The sequence below is a fragment of the Xiphias gladius genome, chromosome 14 (assembly GCF_016859285.1).
Source record: "Xiphias gladius isolate SHS-SW01 ecotype Sanya breed wild chromosome 14, ASM1685928v1, whole genome shotgun sequence".
In the NCBI taxonomy this organism is placed as follows: domain Eukaryota; kingdom Metazoa; phylum Chordata; class Actinopteri; order Istiophoriformes; family Xiphiidae; genus Xiphias; species Xiphias gladius.
In genome coordinates, this window is record NC_053413.1 from 7,078,605 (window position 1) to 7,092,802 (window position 14,198).

A 14,198-nucleotide genomic window follows, 5' to 3' on the forward strand; every position below is an offset into this window, starting at 1 on the left:
AGCTATAATGTTTCAACTGCGAGCACAGATATGGTGGCATTTATCATTTTCTGTCAAAATAAAACCTCACATCACATATTAGAGAAGAAAAAAAGCTGCTAAAACCTCCAGGATATCATAACTAAAAAGCTTCTGCATTCTCCTCTCTGATGGCTGACCCAGTTTTGTCATGTGCCTGTGTGTCTGGCACAGCTGTTTAATAGGTATGAGACCTGTAATGTGTCTAGCTGAAAATATAATGACTAATGACTGCACTCCTCCAATTTCTATTCCACTTTGTGCATATTGCACTGTGAGTTTAAGCCCTTTTTGTCCTTGTGCACATGACCCAGGGCTTTACACTGATTGTTATGATTGCACTATTAAAATATGGCCATTAAAATTTGATTTAGCAGTTGCCAAGTCGGTTTGTGACTTGACAACATTAACTACCACACTTGATTTGTGGAGGGTGTTAATTTCAAACCCCGCATGCCTGCACACACACACACAAAGGCGCGATGCCAAAAGATAATTTTATTCCTTGAGCTGCAGTGCATCCATTTTTCCCAGCGATTAAGCAAATGTATTGTTGACCGAGTCACGTCTTCCAGACAGTTCCAACATTCACCCTGCATAGATAAAAGCATGTTAACTTGGTTAAAAGATAAAACTGCATATTGTGAGAGGTAATGTATAGGAAAGAAAAGGAGAGATTAAAAAAAATAGGAGAAAACTAAGTTGTGAAAGGGAAAAATGGAAAAGGTCATAAGGGAGAGAGCAAGGTGGGAGGGGAAAAAAAGACAAAGATGAAGACATGAAGAGAGTAGTGAGGGAAAACCAGGCAACTGCATTACAAGCCCCTGTCATTGTTTTTGATACCCTGCAAGTGTGGGGGACTCCAGCTCTTCTTTGACCCATTTGTTTTATTTAGCTTAGAGCTTGTCAGGACTCCGCAGATAGAGATTGGCTTCTGTCACATAAGCAGATGCACTGTCACTGTCTCTCTCACAAAACACTCTCCAGAGAGCTGTATCAGCAGCTTGTTACCACACATGTGCGTGTGTGTGACTATATCTACATGAACTGCTCATTGTTTCTCGAAAGTGCCACATCTGTCTGTGTGTGTGTGTGTGTGTGTGTGTGTGTGTGTGTGTGTGTGTGTGTGTGTGTGTGTGTGTGTGTGAGACGGTGTATGTGTGCAAAAGTAAGTGCAGTGTGTGTGTGTGTGTGTGTGTGTGAGATGGGGAAGGAGGGGTCTAGGGCGGTTGGTTTCATATTCATGAGTGGCAGCCGGGCGGTTCTTATCAGCTCGGTTCAGCTTTGTGGCTCTGTGTTGTCACCACAGCACCGCAGGACTGAGGACCCATGACCAGCAGGAGGTGGGATGAACTGTGAACAGAGAGAGGAAGGGAGGAAGGGAGGAAGGGAGGGGAGGAAGGGAGGAAGGGAGGGAGGAGGGAGGGGAGGAGCAGGAAGATGTGAGGAGAAAGAGTGGTGGGGAAGAAGATGAAGGGTGATAAGGAAAGAGGACGAGGAGCCGGGAATATAAGCAGAAAATGAGGAGGAAGGAAAGGAAAGAGGAAAGAAGGTAAAGTGGATGATGGAGTGAAGGAGGCAGTAAGCAAAAGAGAGGGATAGGAGAGGGGAAAAAAGCTAAGTGAAGGGAGGGATTGAAAACCAGACAGAAGATGGATGGAGCGCGGATGTCACCAGTAAAAGGAAGGGGGAATAGTGGGGAAATTCAATCTTCCCACCATGAACTGAGCTGAGAAAGAGAGTTGTGTGGCCAAGAGCTCCTGTAAGAGAAAGAATTAAAATAATAAAAAGGAGGGGGCAAGGAAGAAGGGTGAAAAAAAGCCAGATATATGCAAAAAAGTAAAAGATGGATAGAGATACAGCAGATACAAAGAAACAAAGAAAAAAAATTCAGGCGTGGGAGTCTGGGGAATGGAACAATAAATCCCGTCTAAAATTAGCCTCGTTTTTCTCTGTAATTCTGTAACGCAATATGCTGAGCAGGGAAGCTCCTAGGCCCCTGGGGGACACGACATGATGAGAGCTGGAGCTTCTTCTGCCCGCTATCTAGGTAAACACTAACACATATGTACAACCAAACATAGACTGTATACCTATTGACACACAAAAAAAGCCACCTGCGGGCATGCATACAAGTGCTTGACAGACAGAAAAATTGTTAGCAAACAAAGACATGTGTGCATTAAATAAAGATGGAGAAACACTCTGGAAGCACACAGGCAGCAAGGCAGAACAAATGAGGGGGGTGAGTGGAGCGTGCACGCTAATTCCATCAGTGAGGTCCAGGGCTAAACACTGATCTACAGCAGAAAATAAATGATTCTCGCTTTGCTGGGCGCCTCCTGCCTGGAAGTCCTCCAGAGCTGTTTGGCTGAGTCAGAGGAAGAATTAAAAAAACAAACAAACAAACAAACAAACAAACAAACAAACAAAGAAAACCTTGACAGGGGAAAGCTCACCTGTGAGAGAAGGAGTTCTTGGACAGGTTCAGGTAGGAGAGGTCAGCGCAGCAGCCTCGCAGCAAGGCCCCAAACAACTGGCAGAGAAACGGAGACAAAGGGGTTGTGTTATGTTCACTACAATGAATGTGATTGTGTTGTGCAGCAGTTATTTTGGCTATGAGGCTGCACGAATGGTGTTAGCTCATATTAAAGATGAACCATATACAATCCGAACAGGCTAGAAAAAAAAATTATGCTATTGTATTTATTTCTTTGCCGAACCCTTTTCAAAAAAATGTACCATAATGTATCATCCAGCCTTATATATGTGTATATATATGATATTAAAAAGTTTAGAACCAAAATGATACTGTTTGTAAAATCAGGATAAAAAAAAAAAAAAAAAACAGTCTTCGTAATCTGTTTTAGGAATGACTTTGTGTTCACACTCTGGGATCATCTCAATACTGTACAACATTGGAAAGTAACTATGTACATTTACTCAATCATTGTACTTGTTACAATTTTGACGTACTTCCATTTTCTGCTACTTTATACTTCTAATCCACAACATTTCAGTGGGTAAATATTGTGCTTTTTACTCCACTACACTTATCTGACAGCTTACGATTCCTATTTCACATAAAACCATGTGATAACCTCATAAAATAGAAGGCACTGTTTACGATTGAACCAGTGGCTCTTTTTCGGTTTGTGAGAACGTACAGAAAATCAGTATCTAGTTGGGGCCCTTGTCACGTTTCAGATGTCTATGAGTTATTAGAAGTCCCACCAAAGAGACAGTTCCCTCCAAACTTCTCACATGGTTTAATTTAATTGATTAATCAGGGCACAAAGAGGTAACATTATCCAATATGTCACAAAGAAAAAGATTAGAGAAAAGTCCAAAAAAAACAAAAGAACACAGATTTGTGTGGTAGAACTTTTCTTCTTTCTTACCCGATTAATCATCTCATATTTTCTTGGGAACCTTGTAGGGGCCCCGATCCCCAGGTTGGGAACCAATGGACTAAAAACCCCACCCGTATTTAAAGTAGTTAAAACTGGTTAAGACTAGTATCGAAAATTAAAAAAAAATCAGCCATTGTTCTGCACAATGAGTACTTTCACTTTTTTTTCCAACTACATTTTGCTGTAAATATTCATACTTTTACTTAAGTGCGATTTAAATGGAGGACTTTTACTTGTAATGGAGTTTTTTCATGTTGTTCTATTTCATATTGGTACTTTGACTTAAGTAGAGAATCCATTCGTGACTGGCTGTATATAATGTTATTAAATTCAACATGTCTCATTGCAATGAACATTACACAAATACTAAAGTACAGTAAATGTTTCTTGCAGGCTTACAAACTTTTTTACTCTGAAAATATCTCTTTTTAATGTTAATGCAGTACTTTGTATTTATCTGAAAAGAAATCTTAATTACATTTTAATACTACTGGCAATTTGACTTGAATGTCTGTATCTCCTTGGAAACATTGCCAAAATGAGGTCATAAAAAGGAAAAGGCTTTTCAGAATAGTCTTCATCCCTTTACAACCAGGAAATCAATTGAAGCTTGAACCGAAATATTTATTTACCTTATTGTAGCTTGGAGCATTTTCACTACTTATGGCCGCAAAAAATTTGTTTCATTATAATGATTTTAAACTTTTCTAATAAATGTTTAAATGAAGGTTTGAAATCAAAGCTTCTTAATTTCACTTTTTTTTTCAAATCTACATGACAAACAGACAAATATAAATTCATAAAATGAAAAAGAAATCATGATTTTGGGTTTTTTAGGACCTAAGTTACCCAGTTACTCATTTGTCTTGATAATTTCTATGTTCTTGTCCATTTAAGGGTTAATGCCCCGTAGCCCCAGCAGCCGAATATAGCACAACACTGCATTTCTACCAGTCTTTCAAAGTATGTACAGAAAGTGTTCATTTGTCAGATAACTCTATTTCCTGATAGCAGGACCAAATGGGCAATAAGAAGTGTAATTGTATTAGACTGAATCAAAGTGGAGCTCTACCCATACCAGAAAAAATGAATTACTTACAGTTCCTCAGTTATATTTACTATCCATCAAGTGTCAAGTTTAACATTAAAAATGGGGAAGAGCCGCTCAGAAATATCAAACGTGTTGCGTCACCGAAGGTTTTCCTGCTTATATAATAAAATCATGTAGCAGTACATCCACTCTTCTACCATCCATCAAAGTGATTATCAAATCAAGCTCTCGTCTAGTGAAGATATCGCTCACTTAAAATATAGGAATGAATGTAAAGAAAACTCTGGCCCAATTCATCTTGAAATAAAGATGATATACAGTATGTGTGTTTGTTAGACAGGAGAGAGCCCTAAGCAAATATGGTTGGCATCAAAAACCCAATTTCTTGCATGTCTTTAAAGTAGTATCTCATCACTTGAAAGAGGTAAACTATCAGACAAATCCATTTTTCCCTGGCACTGTGATCCATCACCCAAACTGAGTAATCAACTGGCATAGGTATGTCAGCATAGATTAAAAGAGGAATTTAGTAATAATTCAATCCCACAGACAAACACTCAAAAAGACAAATCCTCCCTCAGAGAGTTTCTCTGTAAAGGATAAATGATAATTAACAAAACACACATGAAGCAGCTTTCAGAGAGAGAACTTTTTTTGTCTAAAGTGAAGATTTAAAGAGAGAGGGAGAACTTGTAAATAAAGCAGAACAGATGCAATGACTTCCATTCATGCACATAATTCAATAAAAAATTCATGACCCACATTGACGGGACGGAGGAGGATTAGTTTCACAGGTCGTGACTATTCCTCCATGAAACCCATTTTTACTCTACAAGCTCCCTTTTCCGAGGTGTTTAAAGGTGAAGTGCAGCAAGGGAAGACAGCAAGCGTATCAACGTGAAGTGCGGGGAACTGGAAGAGGAATTAAGTAGAACAACAATGCAAAAACGCCACTACAAGTAAAAGTTTTTTCACTTAAAACCCCTTTTCAGTAAAAGTACTTAAGTATTGTAAGCAAAATGTAGTAAAAGTAACAAAAGCAGAATAATAAAATAGTAGTAATATTTCTGGTGCATTAATGTGTGAGCAGCACTTCTGTCATAGTTGGTCGCGGTGGAGTTGCTTTATCAAGTGATGGCAAATTAAAGTTAAGATCCTGAAATTTTTCATGAGATCAAAGCCCATTTTTTATACCGTTTATGGTCGGCCTTTTCAAAAATTGCCATTCAATGTCTTTATGTCTAATAATGACCTCTTATTATGGCAGTTTTCATTGTTAGTGGCGGAGTCTGCCACTCACACATCCAAGGGATTCACAAGAGATGATGCAGCATGTAATCCAGCGTCACGGTTTGTCATTTTAGCTCGCCGACGTCAGCCGCACTGTTTACTCTCTTAACGCTGTTATCGAGTTACCGCTAATGCAAACTAAACATTTCCTACTGCTGCTAGTTCACAGGGTGGCTTTTATTGTGAAGCACTCACAGGACACGCAGCGTGTCTGCCATTGTGTTTAGTGCTGACAGCAATCATTCATCAAAACTGCATTTTTTTGCATTGTGTTTTTCTACAAATGGGTGTCTGTATCTTGAAACAATGATGAATAAGGCAGGTTGTGGCAGTAGAATTAGGACAAATTGATTTTAAAAAATCTAGACATAACTTACATTGAAAACACCTTACAGTACTTAGTATTACAGCAGCATGTTTCCTCACTTTTTGTATATGCATTTCTTTGAATTAATTAAGGACTCAAATTCCAGACTAAAACGACACAATGACACTGAACAATGCATCATGTAGAAGCTTCATATATGTTTCATATAAAAAATACTCTACTAGAGAGGTACTAGAGGTACTAGAGAGGTGAAAAACACAAAACTTACCTCTAAAATAGAATAAAATGGAGATACATAATTCAAGTAAAAGTACCTAAAACTGTACTTAAGTAGATTACTTGAGTAAATGTACTTCTTTATATTCCACCACTTGGAAGAACACAGTGTTAAATCATCAATGGGATTGAAATTTGCGATATAACAAAACATCGTGCCAGTATAGGGAGTCGGGAGTTCAGACACTGTCCTGCTGAGGTTTCGCTGAGCAAGAGCGGAGCTCAGAGTAGATCTGTAGCTGACTCTGACCTCTAACCTCCCTGCAGGGACAAAATGAAAAAAGGATATTTATGTCTGTCCGAGGCAACCTTGCTCGTCCCTGCTGTGCATTCACCCCTCAGCAGCAATACAGCACTGACAAAGCAGCTGACATAAACAATAAATGTGCCCTCCCGTTCAGACAACACTTTTCACAAAACTCTACATCTTCCAGAGGGAGACAGACACTAAAACATCCTAAGTACAGTGGTAACTTTCAATCTTTTTCCACCGAGTCTTGTTTATTTCACAGTGAACCAGGCAGACCTGTCATCTCAGCAGTGACCAGCAGGGTCAGACACCTTCAAGCGTGGTCACTGTAGCTCAGTCATTCCTTCAGCTGTTGGTGTATCTGAAGTGTATCTGTAATCGCTCTGAAGTGACAATGATGTGAACAAATACATGTAACAAAGGCTCCTGTATGCTAGCCATGCTTTGTTTCGTTTGTATAATTCATAAGCGGCTATACATCTGTATTGTAGTGCCTTCTAATAGCTTTTACCATCACTCAAGGCATTATGCACAGAGGAGCTCTAAGAAAGACTGTGAGTCAACTGAGGTAACATTCTTTTTGCATGGTGGGTGATTCATATTCAGGACACTACCCCCTTTCTGTTTCTTGGCCTGAATCGCATCCCAGAGATAACATCAGACAGAGATGGGTGGATAGTAAATGCAACAGAGACAGTGAGTACAAACCGAATCCACGGTGCAGTCTGTGCCAGACAGGTCCAAATGGACCAGGCAGTTGGGCTGGGCCAGGAAAAGGTACAGGTTCTGCACACGAGAAACAAGAGTGTCTTTTAGAAAATGAATACAAAAAAATATAGCTACATACCACAGTATAAACAGTGCTGTGCAAATATTTTAGGTACTTTAGATGTTTATATTGTTATCCAACACGCAACACTGTCAAGTCCCTAATTCATTCTGCAGCAGGACAACGACCCCAAACACACAGCCATGGGAAGCTTCGAAGTCAGCTGGAAGAAGCCTCAATGGCCTGATGAGACCACAACTGAGCTTTCTGGCCATCACACTTAATGCCATGCCATGATAAACGTAGAATCCCCAGTAGGGTATGGTGATGGCAGCATAATGGTGTAGGGATACTTCTCTAAAGAGATATTCAGATGATAACCTGTTACAGTCTGCAAGAAGCCTGCCACTAGGGAGAAGATTTGCTTCCCAGCGAGAAACGAGCCAAAGCCTAAAGCCAAAGCTCCATAAGAATGGCTTAAAAACCACAAAGTTAAAGTGATGGAAATGTAGCTTTTTTGTTTGTTTCATGTATTATTTGAGGAAGGTTTCAGTCTCCTTATTGGTCACTCAGGTTTTTTTTTATTTGCAAACTGAAAATGTGTATAAAAACAGGTGAATCCTTTTCGTAGGCACTGAAAGTGTGCGTGGGTAAGTGTGTCCCTCACTGTGGCATCCTCTCCAGACAGAACTCCGGGGTTTTTGCTCAGGTCCAGATGCAGCAGAGAATTGGAGTAGTCATCACTTGAACACAACGCCTGAGACAGAGAAACAACACCTAATGGGCGGAGGGGAGAGGAGACAGGGGGGAGATAAAGGGAGGAGAAGGGATAGGGGAGTGAGGATAAACGAGTTATATGCATCCTTGAGTCATTTAATCACCTTATAATCAGCCTGTTTTTTTCAGTGGAGCAATTCATTGCTCTGGACATGACTTAGTAGCAACTAATGGATACAAAACTCTATAATGGAAGAGGGTAAGCAAGATTGGTGGCAAAAAAAACAAACAAAAAAAAAAAAAAACCGGAGGAGAGATTGGTGAGCTCGCACAAAAGGAGCTTTTGGAGGAAGCCAGCCACTTTTTCTCCTCCTATCACAGTATCCCAGTGCACCGGAAAAAAAAAATCATTCTCTCAAATCAGATCACTATACAATTCACCCAAAGGCCTGAAGGAATCCCTCATTAAAATCTCCTTCCAGCCATACTGATGCAAAGCACAGCGTGCCATGGCAAGTTAAGGATTAAATATAGACACAATAACAACATGGGGGAAATATCCAGTAGCAGCAACAGATAAAGAAGTCTAAAACCATCGTTACTCTGTGTGCCATTAACTCTATGATATGTCCTCGATTATAGCCAGCAGTTGCAGGAGGTGTATTTCTCCTGTTTTTTTAGAACTGGGGAGTGTGTCTGGTAAGAGCCAGCTACTGCTTGTGCTTCTCTGAAGCTGGCAAGGTACTAAACTCTTCATCCCTAATTTGTAGCGATTAAGGAGTGAAATGATGGGAAGAGGGGACAGGGTGTCTAATCCCCCCTCCATCCATCCATCCATCCATCCATCAGCTGCTCGATTCCGCTGTAAGTGAACACTTTCAGAAGCCATCCGGTCTGTGTGACATTGTCAAGTGTGTGTGGGAGCAAGTGTGTGTGGGAGCAAGGACGTGAAAGCATGCATGATACGCTGATCAGCCACAACATTAGAACCACTTACTGGTTTGTGTAAATATAGAGAGAGATATACTGTGTACATTTACACCATTTAGCCAAAACGTTTTTAACTGGTTTTAATGATTGGTGCATATCTGCCTATTTGCATGTCCGATCGCATCTTAGTGACGTGTATAGCTTAAGTGTGTATACGTGCTTGTGTCGGCATATGTGTAGGTGTTTTAGAGACAGAAGGAGGGAGGGGGAGAGAGAGATCTATAAATATTCAACAAAAAATGCCCAGCCCCTGCAAAGTCATGCCAACACCCACCATTCAAGGTCAGCACCATCACTGCATTCCCCCTGAATCACTGTGTCAATCCACTGCCTTTTAAAAATCACACCTAGTGTGGTTTTCCCATTCATAACGTACACTAGCAGGTTATGAAGGTCATTGTCTGTGGCATATAAACATTGTACCGTATAACACCCAGCTTTCAGCCTTATAATTATGCTCAACACCTCGTCATCCATGCTGCCCAACAAAGGCAGAGAGCAGTAAACTACAGAAGCAGAGAAGTTGAGATACCAGGGCTGAGTGTTTTCAAGTGGGCCAGATAAAGATAGAACGGTTGTAATGTCTTCCCTTTATGTCGTTTTAGGCTGATTATTTTACCCCCCAAAATACTGCAACTGAACCAACACAACAACCAAAAAAAACGCAGACATTAGGGAAAAATTCAACATCTACAAACAGATCGTCTTCTTTCAGCTCTTTTATCTAATGTAACTATAATTTATTTAACAAAATAAAAATACATTTAAATATTACTACTACTCTGCTACGCTAGTAAGCATTAGCAGGAGGTTAGCTGGGTTTGTTGATTGGATTTCGCTAACGTTACTACCTGATCTTTAGATATGTGGGCTAAAAAAAGTGAATGAGCAAAATGGCCACAGATTATCAAACCAGAGTGCAACAACTGTGGTTTGGCTTTGTTTTTAGCATATTTTTGTAGTTACTGCTAATTTTACATGCTGGTTCACAAATTAAACATTTCCTTGGCATAATATTCTTTTATTATGTAGTAAACATACACCAGACAGCAAAAAATTCAGATTTAGTTCTTAACTCAATTTTGACCATATCTCATCACTGCATTTTGCCTTTGTAGGGCAGCATACTACTCTTCTACAACGCTACATCAGATGAACATAATCATTACCCATTAATGCTACAAAAGATGAAAATGGGTTTAAAATACTGTATGCTATAATAACCAAAAATACCATCAAGATCAGGCTATTAATGTATGGATTTATATCTATATCAGTGTTATCTTTTGGGATCTGCTGTAATACTAGAGGATGGCTGTATGGTCTGGGATAAAAGCATTAGAACTGGGACACTGCACTAATGCCTTCGGAGGATTTTAGGGGAAAAACAGATCAACTAATGATTCTGGCCTGAATACCATTTGGTAGATGGATCATACTGTACATGCATGGGTCTGTTTATCTGTGTGAGTAAAGGCCAGCCCAAATAAAACTGCATGTGGGGCAGCATTGTGGTTTGTGAAATTGTTTCTTGAACAGAGGAACCTGGGTTCAACACCCAGATTTTACAGAAAGCCTCCACTCTGCTGAAGCGTCTTTGTGCAAGACGCCTCACATCTGTACCAGCACCAAAATTTAATTGGACATTCATTAATGTTTAATAATAGTATGTGTTTGTATGCAGTATGCAGCCACTAGGGGCTGCTGTGCGTCAGAGGACTCCTACCCTTGGAGGACAGGGAGGTCTTGGAGAGATTGAGGAGGCGCAGTCCTTTGTTGAGGCGACACACCTGTTGAATCAGGTTGGAGACTCCTGGTATGAGGAGAGGGGGAGAAGAGAGGAAACAAAGAGAGGAGAGAAGATAAAAGCCTCATTTAATCACCAAAACACACATATCCATGTTTCTAAATCCAAAAATGATTCATTTTTTAACTGATTAGATGATTGGCAATAAATCAGCATCTATTTTGACATTGAATTGTTTAATTCACTTTTAAATGAAAAATGCAAAAATGCACACACAAAAAAAAAAAATCACCAAATGCTTGATCACTTATTCCAGAAAATAACTGAGATTAATCTATAATGAAAATAATTGTTACCTCCAGGCCTAACCCCATACCCTCTCGAAGAGGTATGACTAGGACAGTAAGTCAGCCCACACACAGCTTTGCCACATACCATGAAATGCAGCCTCTCTCAATAAACCCCCTACAAAACACACACAAACACTGTACAGTATATACTTGAACCCCCTAGTATCTACAGCTAAAAGAACATCACACCAACATACTTCAGTCTCACTTTCTCCCACATACCCAGTGCAGAGACAAACACGTATGAATACCACATGCCAAGCTAGATTACCAAACATAGTAACACAGTTTCAGCTCAGCAATTTGATTAAACATGTTGCAGCCATGATAATACAAAAGGCTCTGCTTTATTAATATTAGAATTTATTGTATTACTAAGCCTGGTTTCCTGGTTCCTACAATTCTGCTTTCTCAGTTTTAATTAATGTACATGTACAGAACTCTTACTTTGTAAGGCAAAAACAAAACAAAAAACTAAAAAAAAAAAGACAGCACAGAAAGTCATTCTTTGCTGTTATTATTATCTATTATAGATATAACTGAAGGAAGTTAAAGCTGCAGCACTTCTTTTGTCTAACCACACACAGTAAATAAAACACCCACACACACACACACACACACACACACACGCACAGAGGCCAGTAAGGGGTGAGCACAAAGAATTTATTGAAGTGAGTGGAAGTGACATGTGTCAGGCAGGAGGACAGAAATTAGCTAATGAGTGATGCTTGCGTGCGTGCAAAGCCTGACCCTGGCATACAAACAAATGTACACACACTCAATTACTCTCTGGTCTCTTTCACACTCACAAAGCAGAAAGTTACAGTGGTTGATGTACATGTATAACAACAATGACTGAGGCAGACACAATTGAAATGTGCATTTCTCTATATGTGAGTGTGTGAGTATGTGTGTGTGGACAAGACTGAATAATAAAAGCATTTCTCTAACGAGAAGGACCACACATAGTCATATTGTATAGCATGAAAGATAGGTGATAGAGAAAAAGGCAAAAACAAAAAAGGACAGAAAATAAGGCTTCTGTGAGAACAGAGAGTGATTTTGAATACTTTAATCAATCAGAGGTTGATCAGAGGGACAGCAGTAGGAGGGAGGAAGAATGCACAGCGACGAGGCCGGTACCTTGGTTGTCTAGTGTGTTATGAGCCAGGTTGAGAGAGTGAATCACAGAGGCTGGGTTCTCTGACAGAGCCGACGCCATCTTCTGCGGAAAATCCCTGGAGACAAAATGTTACAGAAGAAAATTAAGTTTTCTATAGAATTGCTAATTCAATACTGGTCTCCAAGACTGAGTCAATATGCTAGACAGATTTTCCTAATTCACCATAATGCATCTGATAAAGTAAATAAAACTCTATATATCTTGGTGGCGAGTGTACATTTTGTAGTTACTGTGCAGAATTTTTTATTGATTTGTATTATGTTTGTGCTGTAAAGGTAAAATGTAGAGGAAATGTGTTTAAATTATACATGACAGTACAACTTTAGCCTTTTTAACAGTCACCTACTGTATGATCAGAGACGAGGAGAGGGCTGGGTATAGAACTTGAATACTTTTTTGGTATCGACCGAAATGTGTCTCAAGCACCAAGTCACGTTGTCATTAAAACATTGCCAGCCTGGTCAGATTCTTAGTCACTGATTATTTTTTGTTTAGATTTCATTTATAAGAGTTTTCCTGAATTAATTCATCTGGTTAATTCTGCTAATTTGCAGTTTTCAGCAAATAAGATCTAATAAACCCACTGTGTGCTACCTGCCCAGCAAGAAGCAGCAAAAGGACAGTATAAGCTTTAGCTAGTGAACAGACAAAAAGGACGTAAAGGAGAGTAAATATTCAAGTCCCTATTCCTCTGTTGGCCAGACACATAACTCCAAATGAATGCTAACACTGCTTCTGACTCCTGGATGCGTAAAAAGGCGTCTTTATTCTCTATGAGGTGATAACTAACATTTTTTTTATTATCCTATACTTTTGTATTTGAGCCAAAGAATGCCTTTTAAAGTTTACAATTATTTTAGAACTGAGTATTTAAAATCACATATCAGAAAGTATATTTCAGGGGGAGCCTTTTCACTCACACACTGTTTGATTATCCTACCTCACTTAGTACTGTATATCATACTAGGGTATTCAGCTGTTGGTGCACTGCTTGTGGAGAGCCTCTAATACAGATGGGCCTCTCTGCTGGAAGTGGTTTAATACAGGCAATGTAAAAAAACTATGTTGCAGTAAATCATCTAGGCCCCCAATTCATCTCAATTAGTACTAGATAAGGAAACTGCCCTGTTAAATGATGCTAGCCATGCATAGAAGATGACATGTTTTGTCAGGTAAAGCCCCAAATTTCACTAATGTCTCAGTGGAGAAACAATACGCCTGCCGGAGGCAGACAGAGAGGAGCTTTATTGGAGCTTTATTGGATGAAAGAGTGGAGGATAAGAGAGGTGAGAGGGAGAAAAAGGGAAGGATACCAGCAAAGGAGAAAAGGAGATGGAACTATTTGACACGTGAAGGTGTGAGTAAAGAGGGAAAAAGGGAGGAAATTAGATTAAACAAAGGGAGGTGACAGGCAGGGCTGATAATGACGATTAAGTTAGGAGAGAGGAAACCTACGACTTGAGTCCTGCATTCTCCAGAGTGAGCTCCTCCAGACTGTTAGACTTGCTGACTGTGTGCAGAACCTGGTCCACCACCTCCGACCCCTGGTGAAATGAAAAAACCACACGTAAACCAGTGACGGGAGGTTTCCAGCTCAAATGGAAGCATCTAGGCGGGGAAAGTCAACTACAACCAAGCAGTAATTCGTAATCATAGGATTAGTCCATTTCTAAATCAGCTCTGATAAATGGATTATTGATTTTACACCACTAGAACAGTTTTATGAAAGCAGTAATTTATGAAATTGCTCTTCTCCACAGTAAGCTCAATGGCCTAATGATGGATATTATATGATTTCAAGTTGGGTGCCAATATA

The 14,198-nt window shown here is 39.7% G+C and overlaps 1 protein-coding gene across 5 annotated transcripts in view; it reads right to left on the bottom strand.

Moving 5' to 3' along the window:
* carmil3 (capping protein regulator and myosin 1 linker 3) overlaps positions 1-14,198 on the bottom strand; it is a 78,129-nt gene that overhangs the window by 34,976 nt on the left and 28,955 nt on the right. For all 5 annotated transcript variants that reach the window (XM_040144319.1, XM_040144318.1, XM_040144321.1 and 2 more), the window contains 6 exons: positions 13,838-13,926; positions 12,343-12,437; positions 10,829-10,915; positions 8,063-8,172; positions 7,335-7,412; positions 2,478-2,554 (listed from right to left, as the gene is read on the bottom strand). In XM_040144319.1, the coding sequence (XP_040000253.1) occupies positions 2,478-2,554; positions 7,335-7,412; positions 8,063-8,172; positions 10,829-10,915; positions 12,343-12,437; positions 13,838-13,926 (536 nt within the window). The remainder of the gene's footprint in view (positions 1-2,477; positions 2,555-7,334; positions 7,413-8,062; positions 8,173-10,828; positions 10,916-12,342; positions 12,438-13,837; positions 13,927-14,198) is intronic.